The 14,637-nt window shown below is 34.0% G+C and overlaps 1 protein-coding gene across 2 annotated transcripts in view; it reads left to right on the forward strand.

Annotated features, from left to right (window-relative positions):
• The window catches only part of LOC111047594 (paired box protein Pax-6-like), a 121,110-nt gene extending 108,115 nt beyond the window's left edge, over positions 1-12,995 (forward strand). For both annotated transcript variants that reach the window (XM_039439400.1, XM_039439401.1), the window contains 5 exons: positions 3,490-3,663; positions 5,066-5,148; positions 6,270-6,448; positions 9,131-9,408; positions 10,352-12,995. In XM_039439400.1, the coding sequence (XP_039295334.1) occupies positions 3,490-3,663; positions 5,066-5,148; positions 6,270-6,448; positions 9,131-9,408; positions 10,352-10,446 (809 nt within the window). In that variant the 3' untranslated portion in view covers positions 10,447-12,995. The remainder of the gene's footprint in view (positions 1-3,489; positions 3,664-5,065; positions 5,149-6,269; positions 6,449-9,130; positions 9,409-10,351) is intronic.
• The last annotated feature ends 1,642 nt before the right edge of the window (positions 12,996-14,637 follow it).

Raw genomic sequence — 14,637 nt, forward strand, 5'->3', positions numbered from 1 at the left:
ATACGTTGAATTGCTCTGAAAGTGTCTTCTTCTGAGATTGGATGGAAATGAAATTGATCAGTGATTGGTAAATCTAAGTTTGTAACCTGCTCTTCAAGATCATCTATATGATTAGCAATGACAACTTTGTCGCGTTGGTTAGAGTGTGAAACGAAATGGTCATTTATATTATTCAATGGTAAGTCAGTAAGTCAATTAGAGTCAAATGAATGTCAAGAGAGAGAGAGAGAGAGAGAGAGAAAGAGAGAGTGTGTGAGTGTGTGTGTGTGTGTGTGTGTGGAGAGAGAGAGAGAGAAAGAGAGAGTGTGTGTGTGTGTGTGAGAGAGAGAAAGAAAAATGAGATACTAATAAGAGGAAAGATGAGACAGGAGAGAGAGAAGACGTGTGGGAAAGGAAAGAAGGAAAATGATAATGTATAATGTTTCTCTACGTTTTGTGTGTGTGATTGAGAGAGATAGTGAGTGAGTGAGTGTTATGAGAGAGAGAGAGAAAGAAAAGTGAGAAACCAGTAAGAGAAAAGATGTGACAGGAGAGACAAGTATGATAGTAAAGAAAGGATGAAAATGGAAATGTTTTTCTACACGTTATGGCAGAGAGAGAGAGAGATATATATAAAGAAAGGAGGAAGATAAGAATGTTTCTTCAAATTTTGGTGTGAGACGGAGTGAGAGAAAGGTTGATAATAGTGCGAGAAGCAAAGAAAAAGAAGATAGAAGATGTGTGTGAGTGGAAAAGTGAAGAAAACGAGAAGCTACGTCTCCGAGAAAAGCGGAAAATTCCTACAAGAGTAGGTTGTCATCGCTTACTGGAAGGAACAAAGAAAATACCTACCTACTGTTCTCTCTATCTCTCTTTAGTCGCTCCCTCTCTCTCTCATGACATCGTTCGCCTCTGCCTATCTTAAAGTTTATTTATTTTACTTTTATTCTTAGCAGGCAGGAAGACAGGAAGGAAACTACGCAAAAGAGAGGCAGTCGACTGATAAGTGAAAATTGAATGCTGGCAAGAAAAGTTTGTACAGTTTGTACCTCTGGAGAGATGGCTACGCAGTTTGGTTACAAGTTTTGTGGTGGGGTATTTTCTGATAATGTTTTCACAGTGATGCGGGTAGTGTAGGGAAATATATAACTTATCTCAGAATCATGAGGATATAGAATATTAAACAGTTTCTAGATAATGTGAAGATGTGGGTAAACATGATAGTGAGGTGAAAAATAGCAGATTTTTCATTATAATTTGTTTTTAGAGATACGATAACTGAGTATTCACTTGAGGCAGTTCATTATCTCTTCGTTTGTTCTTAAAAGCTCCTCAGAGACTCTTATCAGAGTATAGGAATTGTCAAAGCATATACAACACATAACTCGAAAAAATCTATAGGGGATCAGAAGTGACACCATAATAACATTGATATTGGGAACGTGGATAACCATAAATAAACAGTATATCAAGGAGAAACAACACACAATCTCATAAGAGATTTTAAAGATTGTCGTGGTCTTCAATCAATCAACAACATAATGACTCCAAAAATTGCGTCAATTTGTGTGTTTTGAATCCCTTCAATTCTGGCTTCTGAAGTAAGGGCGCACTTTCGATTCTACAGAGAGTAGGCCTGAACAAACTAACACACATTCTACTCTAGGGTATTGAGGCACCTTATTTTTCAGCAATACTCTGTATGAGCAGTAATTACAATCCAGGAGATTGTAAGAGTACTTAGAAAAGATCTATAACATTAGACAATTCATGTTTTTACGAAAGTTCTACTATCAATCTATCCAAATTTAAAATTGTTTGTTTTATCTAATCTATTTTCTCAGATTGTGATTTGGTGTAGAAAATTTAAATGGACATAACCTAGGTGTAGGTTACATAACCTAGGTTAGGTACATAACCTAGGGCTTTGCGGAAGCTCTTTTGTGAATAGTATTTTTGTTTGCAACGGTTCTCACATAAAATGTTAAGGTTCATTTCCACCATCAGTTACATTATTCCAAAATGTTGATATGAGTTGTGTACCTACTTATAAGTTTAAAGTTAATTTCTACTGTATTATTGATACATTATGATATAGTGCCAAATTAACCTTTCAGAAGTGCTTAGTATCTTTAAATTGTTAGTTATAGGTATCTGATGAGATGTTTTTTATTTTGTTGTATTGCTGATGTAAATAATAAAACTTGAAACTTGAATATGATAATATTTGGATAATTTGGAACTAAATTAGGAATCACTTTGAACAATTAATTACGACATAGCAATCAGGTATTTATATAAATAAAAGCTATTAGCTTCTACTTACATTAGTGTAGCGCTTTCGGACACTAGGCCCTTCATCAACACTCATCACTTCATCAACACAGTGTTGATGAAGGGCCTAGTGTCCGAAAGCGCTACACTAATGTAAGTAGAAGCTAATAGCTTTTATTTATATAAATACCTGACTGCTATGTCGTAATTAATTGTTCAAAGTGATTATTTAACAAGCAGTTTGTAATGGAATCAAACATTGAAGAGTAAATTAGGAAATTGAAAGAGTTTTGGGCAATAGCCTGTTTTTCTTTTCCGATCATTGTATTGTTTGTGCTAACCTAATAAATGAATAAATTCCACTTGTATATTATCGAACAAACCCTCTTACGCCTTGGCTGAACGAGCTACAACTCATTCAAATCCTTGGCTTCCTTCAAAAAGTCTCTCCATTCAGCTCTATCGGCAGCCTTACGTCTTCATCCTCTGACACCCAGCTTCCCAATATCGTCCTCCACATCCTCCAGCCAACGCTTTCGCCGACTTCTCCCTCCTGGGTTGTTTCTGAACACCTTTTTTAACGACTCCACTCATCTTCTTATCCAACTCAAACGCCTCACTTTCATCTCGTCAACAGTTTCACATTTCTGGTACAGATCACGCAGCTCTTGCTTTGATCGTATTCGTCATTTACCATTAGTATATTCTGGGTTTATGTTGTAAGGGCGTTTATGCTCCAAATCTCATTGTAAACTCAAGCCAATAGTCCGAGTAGTTCTTTTTCGTGAAGCTATGTGACGCTGGTAGTCTTAGGGACGTTTGCACAGTCAAAGATTAAACTGAATTTGATCAGCTGGTGGCTTAAACTCAAAATGAATAAAAATACAAAAAACGAGACTTGATACGGATTTAATCCAGTTTGAAATGAAATTGAGTTTGAACTGTCACTGTGCAAACGGCTCTAAGTCTCTTATTCTGTGCCGTTCTTACACTCCTACTCCAAAAAACTGTAATAATAGACAGTAGTCGATAGTAATCGGCTTGAGTTAACAAAAAATCTACTCAAAATCTTGAGCAAACGACCTATACAATAGGATATATCCTTATGCTATCTTTTCTCTATTGTAGTATCTATCTAGTCTCTATGTTCACTTGTAAACTTGTTCTATATTGGAATGAAATAAATTTTCTAAACTTTCCCGTAAGCTTCCTCTATAATTTGGTTGATTTGTTCAGGTTGCGAGGTTGACGGAGTGGCGTCAGACGAGACTTGCACGTCAGGTGGTGACGGCGACAACTCGAATCCCGGGTCCAACTGTGACGACGACCAGGCACGACTGCGGCTCAAACGCAAGCTGCAACGCAACCGCACCTCATTCACCAACGAGCAGATCGACAGTCTCGAAAAAGGTACTTCATTCACATTCATTCATTCACTCACATTCATTTATTCATATTCATCCACTCACATCCATTCATTCACATTCATTCATTCACATTCATTCATTCACATTCATTCATTCACATTCATTCACTCACATTCATTTATTCATTCAATAGTATGACCGTTATTTCACAAATAATCATCACTATGTTTCTCACATTTATCCATTCTAACCGCAACTCGTTCACCAACGAGCAAATCGAAAGTCTCGAAAAATGTAGCTAAGCCTACCAACCAGAATTCTTCGTTATAACGCATTAATACCCTCTATATATTGATTTAAACTGCTTAGAAACGCCCTACCACTTAAGCCAAACAGTTCCAATCCTAAAGTAGTTCAAATCTAATAATAAATCATAAAAAAAAATCAAAAATCAAAGTACAGTCCGGGTTCTGTAGCTTTGTCTATCGGCGGAGGGCCACTACACTACAATACTACCCGTTCAAAAGCATCGTACATTTTTGAAAATGTATCTTTCCAAAAGCGAAAGATGCTCTTTTGTATCTTCTCAAAAGCAACGTGTTGCATCCGAAACGATACGCAAGATCGATAGAACAATTTATTGCATGATCAATGTTCCTAGTTAAACTTTTGTTGATTTTTCGAATCTTAGCCTATATTCTCCATCATTAATTAATCCAATGTCAAGAAAATAATATCATATTCTATATTATATTCTATTGATTGAACGATTTGGAAGGATTTGAGATTCATCTTCCATTGTGCACATTATATTCATCATCCCCTGATTGTTTGATACAACCATAGAGAAACAATAGCATAAGTAGATATCCCATGGTATAGGACTTTTATGTCGCAACTTTTTCTGTTATCTCAAGCCGATAGTCCACGTAGTTTTTTCCCGTGAAGCTGTGTGACGCTCGTAGTCTCTCATACTGTGACGTTCATACACTCTCACCCCAACAAAACAGTAAAAATCTACAATAATCGACAGTAATCGGCTTGAGATAACAGTAAAAGTTGCAACATAAACGCCCTATACCATGGGAAATTCACTTACGCTATTGTTTCTCTATGATACAACGTTTCTATCAAACTGAATAATGAATAATGAATTTATTGCCAAATACAAGAAATACTTTTACAAATAAAAATAATAATTAAAATACAATAGTTTTTGGCGTGACTGGAAAAAGAAGCCTTGAGCTCCAGCCACGAGTTCTAAAAATAGGAAATACATTTTTTTAATCTAATAACTACTTGTATACTATCTACTATTGAAGTTAATCATTATTCAAATTCATCATACACCTCATGAAATATCGGTTACCTGTCAGCCTTCTCTTCTATGTGTAGCCTTTATTTTAATTAATCGATAAAAATAGAAATAAAATCTTTTTTTGCAGAATTCGAAAGGACTCACTACCCAGATGTGTTTGCCAGAGAACGACTAGCTGCTAAGATAGGCCTCCCAGAAGCACGGATACAGGTAAAATCATTGACAAATCATAAAGAGCCTCTCCATCTTTTTTCTATGGTGAAGTCGATCGAAGATGACTACTAAAGTCTCAACTAAGACTCTAAATTTAATCAAAAACATAGAGATAACCTTATCAAAGTCAAATACCATGATTTTAAATACGATTTTATGAAAATACATACGATTTATACACAACGTGGACCTACAAAATACCGATTTAATACATACGGTTTTCTGAAGTTAGCAGCATTTATTTATTGTAAATAATACTACAGTACTATAACTTTCAAAGTTGAATGAATATTTGGGTAGCCCACCCCAACGAAATGTCAGATTGAATCAGATATTTAGTAAAATACATACACCTCCGTTCATCATCATATATTATGAAATGGTTAAGAGTAGAGTGAACTCATTTCCCTAGTACTTCAAATTATTTAATAATAATATTTCAATAATAAAAAATGAAAACGAAAATCATTTGAGCTCAAATTTCTTTCAATATTACTCTCACCATCTATGTGACCGGCCTCTGTATTGTCTCAGTGGGATAATAATAACGAATCCACATATGCAGAACATTCAATAGCCACAGGACACACTCACAAAAACATACAAACAGATATTGAAATACTACACATTCTTCAAAAAAGCCAGAGATTCAATACACTTGAACAATACGAAATTTTAAACACCTCAAAAATGACAAATCCAATTCAATCAACGACCAAATAAACTTTAAATCAAATGCAATATTTTCACAAATTTTGGCCACACAGTCCAACCCATAAACAAGCGCCCCTGGTGTCAGGCTGATGAAGCTCCTCCTCAGGAGTGAAATGCATTCCTCAATACTCCAAGACAAGTAAGTGTTTTTTTTAATATTTCCAAGTAACAGTGTCTGAGCTACAACAAAGTTATAATAACATTGATGAATATATCCTATACATTGCCAACAGGCTAAGAATTCTGGGTAATTTCATTCAAATTGTTTTAAAGATTTCAACCTGCAATTGAGAGAATTGTAATTACGATTTTTAGGTATAAATTTGTTCAATTGAAACAGGGTGGAAATGATAAAAAGTTCTGGTTGAACTTGCTCTGAATCGTGCTGTCTCTACTTGTTTCAGGTGTGGTTCTCTAACCGGCGCGCGAAATGGAGGCGCGAGGAGAAATTGCGCAATCAGCGGCGAAGTGGCGACCAACCCTCCGCACCCCCCGATGCACCCCCCTCCCCTGGTCGGCTGCCGCACTCCTTCGCCCCAAACTCCATGTATGCGGCTGCCCTTCCCAACACCGACTCTTACAGGTAATTTATGACATTTATTTTTTTCAATTCTCACAGATTCTCTCATTTTTTATAAAAATTGTGTAAATAAAATTATCAATGATCAAGTGATTCCTTCTCAATCTTCAGGCCTAGTGAGCTACTGTCCTATTTTTCTCTAATAATATCTCCTGGTTCTATGTTTTCCTCTATTATACTCTATTATTACTTTTCCCTATTATTACTATCTCTATTATTAACGAAGTTTTCCCTGTTTATACCTTCATCCCAAGATTCAATATGGTTTCATTTCAGCCAGAAAATACACCATCCTGGCTTATCTACATATCATCATTTACGTTTCCTGATTCCTTTTATACTCTTTCAAAGATGGAAGAATTCCCTATTACATAACATGATTAACCAACCTTGTAAAACCTAAAAATCCTCCCCTATTTAACCTTCCGGCAGTCGCGCCCTACTCAATCACACGAGCAGTCGCGTGTTGTATTTTGTACAACATCCGATTATCCAAGTGTTATGTACTCTGTTCACTGTCAAAACAATAATTCATTGTATAATTACTTTTTCCGTCTTCTTGGATTATTTTACCTATGAACATTTGGATGATTACCATTTCCTAGCCCAATAAGGTACACCAAGCAAAGCCATCAATTCTGTGTTCCTGGTTTGTTTACAGTCCCCGTATAAAGTATTTCCCTATCTTATACACAGTGCGACTTCTGCTCTGTCGCGACTAAATGGTTAACCAACATGATTAACATGATTACATGATTACATGATTACATGATTAACATGGTTACATGATTAACCAACCTTGTTGACTGAACCATTGCTCGGTTGATACTGCAACTCACAACTCAGTGGAGTGATGGGGGAAAAGTTTTGGAATGCATAGGTGACTCATTCACTGATCACTATTTCTCTTTAGCTTTAAGTTAGTTTTCAGTTTTTGACTTTTTCATGTACATTTTCATGTATGTTTTGGAAGGAAATAAATGATTGAATGACACCACACGATTCATTAGTTAGTTTTGTGCAGCAAAAAAATGACACTGTTGTACTTTTTACAACAGCGTGACTGCCGGAAGGTTAAGCACACTCCTCCACGAAGCCTGCTTCTTTGTACATGATATTTTTTTACATTGTTAATATTGTGATTTCTGTTCTTATTTTGAGTGTGTTTTTGAATAGATTTGAATTTGAAAAAATGAATTTGAATGATGACTTGTGGTAGGGTTAAGCAGTGAGAGATGGTACAAATGCCAACGGGAATGGGAATCGAACCCACTACCGATGCAGCCATAGCAGACTACTTGATAAGTTGCGACTCTCCAGTCCATTGTGATTGTAATACGCTGACTCATCGCAATTTTAAGACAAAATACTGAAGTAAGATGAGTAGAAAGAAAGTTGAAACATTCATCGATGAACGTTACCGAGAATACAGTTTCTAATAATTTCTACGGATTGAATGCAGAGGTTTCAAAATACTCACTCAAGATACTGCACATTTCAGAGTTCATGGACGTAATACAATTCTATTTCCATGCTGACAAATAATGTTTTAGAACAGCAATCAGCAAAGTAGTCTTTGATTCAGCTTCATCCAGAACTGTAGAAATTAAATGAAAGTATTGATTAGTATTCATCATTCACTCAATATACAACTGAGCCATTTTTAATAAATTATAATTACTTTATTATAATTCCATTTCCATGCTGACAAATAATGTTTTAGAACAGCAATCAGCAAAGTAGTCTTTGATTCAGCTCCATCCAGAACTGTAGAAATTAAATAAGAGTATTTAATAGTATTCATCATTCACTCAATATACAACTGAGCCATTCTTAATAAAATTAAAATTACTTTTTTATAGTTCAGACACTGTGTAACTTGTAAATATTTGAAAAAACACTTACTTTTCTTGGAGTAGTTCTACAAATATTTACAAGTAACACTTCCAGTGTCTGAACTATAACAAAGTTATTATATAGTGTTTCGTCATGGAAAGCAACATCAAATTATAATGATTATTGAGGATTACATTTTTGTAATATTATGATCTAAATCTAGTAGCAATTACATTTGTCTGGTCAAGGGACTTCGAAAAATTGATGAAGGCTGACCTTTTACAGTCCACAGAGCACAGATTCAAATTCGAAATTTGATTGTAAATTTCTCCTCCAAACATAAACTTGTTCCATATTATAGTGAGGTCCACGTTATAATGGCAGTGTTCGATTAGCAAAATGGTATTGCTATCCTTGTCAATCATTCAACAAAGCGGATAGCGCTATCTCTTTCTCGCTTTGCTCTGTTGCCAGATCGTCTTTCAACAATGTAGAATCAATCATTAATAAACAAAATATTCCATATAAATTATGCAATTATTGAAAAATAATTATAATTTCTCGTTCAATAAAATATAATTGATTCTTTTAAACAAGAATGAAAAGATAATATTAGGTACATCAATAAACCTGTATCAGCTACCATTTATAGAAGTCGACAAGACAGAGGTTCGGCAGCGTTGTTCCCCTCTCTCTCCACTGCCATTATATAGAGTAGGAGTGATTCTAAGGGGAGTGTATCAAATTGTTTTATGTATTGAATGATTGTAACATGTTTAGTTTCTGGTAGTAAAATTAATTAAAATTGGATTGATTTGAATGATTTCAATTTCTTATTCTTTGTTGCAGTTCAATGAGTGCAATGTCCAACTTCGGTTCGATGACGTCGAACCACCACCCGGGGGCAGGAGGCAGCCCACAGGGGGGCACACCCACCCCCTCGTCCTGTCTCCAACAGCCCCCTCCGCCCCCCTACTCCTGTATGGCACCCCGCTACGACCCACTGGCCGGCTTCACTACGCACAGGAGCGCGCACTCGCCACCAACACATCTCTCCTCCCAGCAGGGCTACCAACCGTCGACGCACGCGCATGCACAGTACACGGCACCCACACCTAGCTCTACAGGTTGGCCAACTTCACTACATTGTTTCTAGACTGATATTGCTGAATTTAAAAATTCAATTTGCATCCAAGTTTTGTAAAATTAAAAAACCTACATAGTTTTATTCGGTACACGACCATGGTTTCGTGACCACACCGGTCACATTTTCAAGTTGACTGTCAACTGTGTAGAATTTGACAACATATGTGCGTTTTTATTCTATTATGGAACAGTTCTACAATATATTGACAATGACTCAGTCGAATTATAAAAAACTGTTTTCCTATCTTCCATTTACAGTTTTTCTCATTTTCTGGCATTCAATATTCAAATTCTAATGGACACGGTGCAATGTCGGTCACAGCTGATATTCGGTATAACAGTCGTGAGACCCAATATGACTGCTTAGAATTCAGGTTTCTAAGGGGGGCGTGGAGCAAAAAAGATTGTGAACCCCTGATCTCAAACATTCATTCATCTTTTACCTTTGTATAATTGAACTTTTGCCCCACCATTATTGTAGCATTGAAATCACTAGTAGCATTCAACACACCTAAAACTGTAGTTTCATTCATCTCAACCGCCTCATTACCCACGCACAAGCCTAGAGCTCATGTGGGCATCACACTCAGCAAAAAAATCTATTGGCAGCATTCAGGTAGAGTAGAGATGTAGGTCGTCTGGTTTCATACTACCGGTACCAAAGTATCTGCCTTGACCTTGGCATATCTACCTTGATACTTGAACAAAGTACAATAGTATTATAGTATTTGTTGATACCAGCCATATGTGTTGATAACCATTATGTGTTGATCATCACTATGTGTTGAATACTATTATATGTTGATGATTTAAACATACATCTATTTTTTACTATGAGTTGACTACAGATTTTTCTCATTACTAGAAAACGTATTACCTTGGGATTTCAATATCAATAACTGTGATATCTGTTACTTTCCACAGGTCTGATATCACCGGGCGTATCTGTTCCAATAGCAGTTCCCGGACAAAGTCCGGACATGAATATGGGAAGCCAGTATTGGCCGAGGCTACAGTGACATTGGTGGACCTAAAACAGTCACAATTTTCGACAAAAATGGTTATTCCGAGCTAAAATCATGACAATTATTAGACAAAATTATGATAAATTAGTGCGAAAACCAACAAACAATTACTGCACAAAATAAAATTGTGTTCGGCTTGATTTTATTAGCAAAAATAATTAGTGAAAATTGTGAATTTTGATCCAATCATTACCTGAATCTGATAATTTATTTTCAAGTACCGGCAAAAATTATAATGAAGAGATTCCAAGCAGAAACTTCTTATAATGAAAATAATAATATTATTGAACAGTAGCCTATGATATACATTTTTCAAATTGTTTAGTGAATTTTTCTCCATCGTAATTCTTAACATTTGTTTTGTTGACAGGGGTTGTAAATTTATGCAAGAATAGAAAGTGTACCATTTTGATCTTGCTTATATATAATGTGTATTAATTCAAAATAATGAAAAATTTAATTTATTTATTTAATTATGGAACGGTTCTACAATATTGACAATGACTCAGTCGAATTTTTAAAATAATGAGTTATTTTTTATTTTATTAGGTATCTTATTTATTGTACATGCTGGAATAATGATAACTGAATATTTATTTTGAGCTGTGTAGGTGCAGTTTAATTTTGCAAAAAATAAGGTGTTATTCATTGTACGACCTGGAATATTATGGCAGTTTAATATTTATTTTGAGCTAAGTACCGAGTGCAATGGAAAAGCGTGGATGATGATCTCTTAATTGTATTTAATTGAAGTTGAAAATTCGTAAACACAAATGGATATACTGACAAGAGAACACGGAATACATTCTTAGAGTTAGTAAATCAAATTACACTAAACATGAGAGAGTAAATTTTGCATTCTCTCTCATCTTCTCTATGTATTTTAATATTGCATTATATGATAAATAAGTTGGTTACTGGATTAATCATGGATTTATTCGCACAGAACTCAGAAATTTTGTGAGGAATATTGTTTATTAGAATTTCACCTCATTCTCAAGGATAATAACTAAATACAAATCCAATATTTTTAAGCGTTTTATTTAATGAATCAAAAATAATGTAACACGGTGCATTAAGATCATAACGATCAAATGACGATTGCCGAATATATCCCATTTGGAAAGTTCTGGGAATGATAGAATAACAAAAATAATTTACAACTTCCTTTGGAGCTTATTTTTTTATCAAGTGCTTTCAAAATCCCACTAGAATATAAATACATACTTGGTTTCTGAATGATTCAATTTTACTCGTATCGTTTTAAAAAGTTGAAAAATTCTCTACTATTTCTAGTTGTGAATAATTTTATTTCCACATATATTTGTGAGAAGAAAATCCCTACTCACTCAATAGTAGTTATTTACATCAGAATTTGAAAGTGGGGAAATGAATAAACCTTCAACCTATATCGATAGATATAGATATATAGCAGTATTCAGTTTTCTAACAGTAAATTCAGTTTTCTAACAGTAAATTCAGTTTTCTAACAGTGTATACTTTAAATTAATATAGAATTAAAATACTGATAAATAAAATGAAAAAATTGAATAAATTTGATGTAATTTCTGTTAAATTGGATTACTTTGAAATAGATAATGATCTCATTCATAATACACATGCAATAGTTATAAATAATAATAGGGGTTGTGATATGGATAGTATATGTAAAGATATTGGAACAATAAATTCCGATTTTGCAATTGAATAATATAGGCTATATTAAAATAATATATTGTTTTAAAAAGGGCTAACAAACGTAAAATCTTTTAATATCACCTGTATTGTCTCTATTTAGTGGAAAGTCTTCAGTACAAAATTGGTTCTTCATGGTAGATTCGAATACTGTAGAATATTTATTTTTCAAATAATTTAATAATTATAATGTGCCCTAGCTTCAGAGCTGTACCCATTCTCATTTGAGCTTAAAAACATGTCGATCTTAAGCCTTCAAACACTCACATGTTTCCTTGATAGATAAGAGTGACTTATTCCATATTCTATAAGTGCTGTATCGTTCAAATTACAGGACTAAATTGATTTCAAGTTTTTCACTACCAATAAAATTTTCTTCATTAAAAATTATTGCGATTTATCTTTCTTTCTTCAAGCACAAATTCTTTCAGCACAAAACCTATCAGTAAGTAAATTCTGAACTTAGACAACTTGAAATTATTATGAAAGAATATTTATTAAAAGCACAATTCAATTATTCTTTAATCATATAATCTGCCATATTTCAATTCATGTGACTTGGCAGTAGAATTTTATATACTTGACTTATCTTGTAGCCAAGCTGAATTTGAGAACTACTTTTTGTTGTTATGTTTCTTATAAATGATGACTTCAACTAATAACTTACTAAAATGTTTAAGAAAAAATTGTGATGTTAACAATTTACTGTAAACTGTATAGTGATATGTATAGTATGTATACTTCTCGATTAATTGTAATGTAGAAACTGAATGAAATCGAAATCAATTTGATTTGTTATAAGTTCTGGTTGTGTGTGTGTCTATAAGAGTAAACAATTATTATACTGATTTGTGGTTCATTTTTCCCCAGACACTATCTATAATCTATATTATATTAATATTACTTGAAGTCCACAATTTTGCTTATACTCAGACATTTCTTAATTATTCAACTCCTCATCAAGTAGAATCATACAAAAAAGATAGCATATTCTATATTTTGTCTATGATAGAATTGACTGAAATTTTTCAAATGCTTCATTCGATGAAAACAGTTAGCGTGTTCCCATAAGGTAGCATAAAGGTTAAAAAGGATTAGCATCTATAATCTAAATAGAATATTATTTGTTCAATTAATCAACTCAAGTAGGCTATGCAAAATTTGTGAATAAGAAAAAATTGGTTTCTTTGAAGATGTACTGCACATTTGCCTCAAGCCGCATGAGATAAATCTTTCTTGTTTTTTTTCTTTTCGGACTAGCCTACTCTTGAATGTAAATAAAAATAGAAATCTAAGTACAGTACCATTTTTACTTTCCTTGCCCTATTACCATAGGTAAGGAAAGTATTGCTTTCCAAAAAAATTAAGGTACCCCAATTTCTTAACTTCTATACGTTTCAAGATCCCCTGAGTCCAAAAAACTGGTTTTTGGGTATTGGTCTGTATGTGTGTGTGTGTGTGTGTGTGTGTGTGTATGAGTGTATGTCCGTCTGTGTACACGATATCTCATCTCCCAATTAACGGAATGACTTGAAATTTGGAACTTAAGGTCCTATTACTATAAGGATCCGACACGAAAAATTTCGATCAAATGCAATTCAAGATGGCGGCTAAAATGGCGAAAATGTTGTCAAAAACATGGTTTTTCGTGATTTTCTCGAAAACGGCTCCAACGATTTTGATCAAATTCATACCTAAAATAGTCATTGTTAAGCTCTATCAACTAACACAAGTCCCATATCTGTAAAAATTTCAGGAGCTCCGCCCCATCTATGCAAAGTTTGATTTTAGATTCCCTATTATTAGGTTTCAGATACAATTTGAACAAAAAAATTTCAAGTGGAAAAGATTGAGCATGAAAATCTCTACAATTAATGTTTAGTAACATTTTCACCTAAAATTAAAAATAAGCTCGAAATTAGAGTAAATGTTATTATTTCAATTGCAAACTGTTGGTAACTGTTGATTCTGTTAAATCATTCACTATGAAGAGATAGGAGACCTCATGTGTCTCCAGCGTTATAGTCCTGTCACCAGCTGGCTCGAATCTTTGAATAGTAGACTTGAGATGTGCATGTACACTATAGCGTCAGATGATAAATTTTCATAACGGCAAGGAAAGTTGTGTGAGTGCGCCACACCAGATTTTTTCTTTTCGGACTAGCCTACTCTTGAATGTGAATAAAAATAGAAATCTAAGTATCAATTTTAAAATTATTCACTCACAACATGTTTCAGCTATAGGATACCATTATCAAGTCATGTTGTGAGTAAATAATAATTTTAAAAATTATACTTGTATTTCTATTTATAAATCTTTCTTTCTTATTCATTTTTTTTGTTCAACTATTTTTGACGACACTACAGTACTAGTTTTTAATAACTATTATTCAAAAAAATAGACTAAAATATAGTCAAAAATGAATTATCAACTATAGTGAGGTCCACGTTATAATGGCAGTGTTTGATTAGCAATGGTATTGCTATCCT

Source organism: Nilaparvata lugens, chromosome 12, assembly GCF_014356525.2.
Source record: "Nilaparvata lugens isolate BPH chromosome 12, ASM1435652v1, whole genome shotgun sequence".
Taxonomy (NCBI): Eukaryota; Metazoa; Arthropoda; class Insecta; order Hemiptera; family Delphacidae; genus Nilaparvata; species Nilaparvata lugens.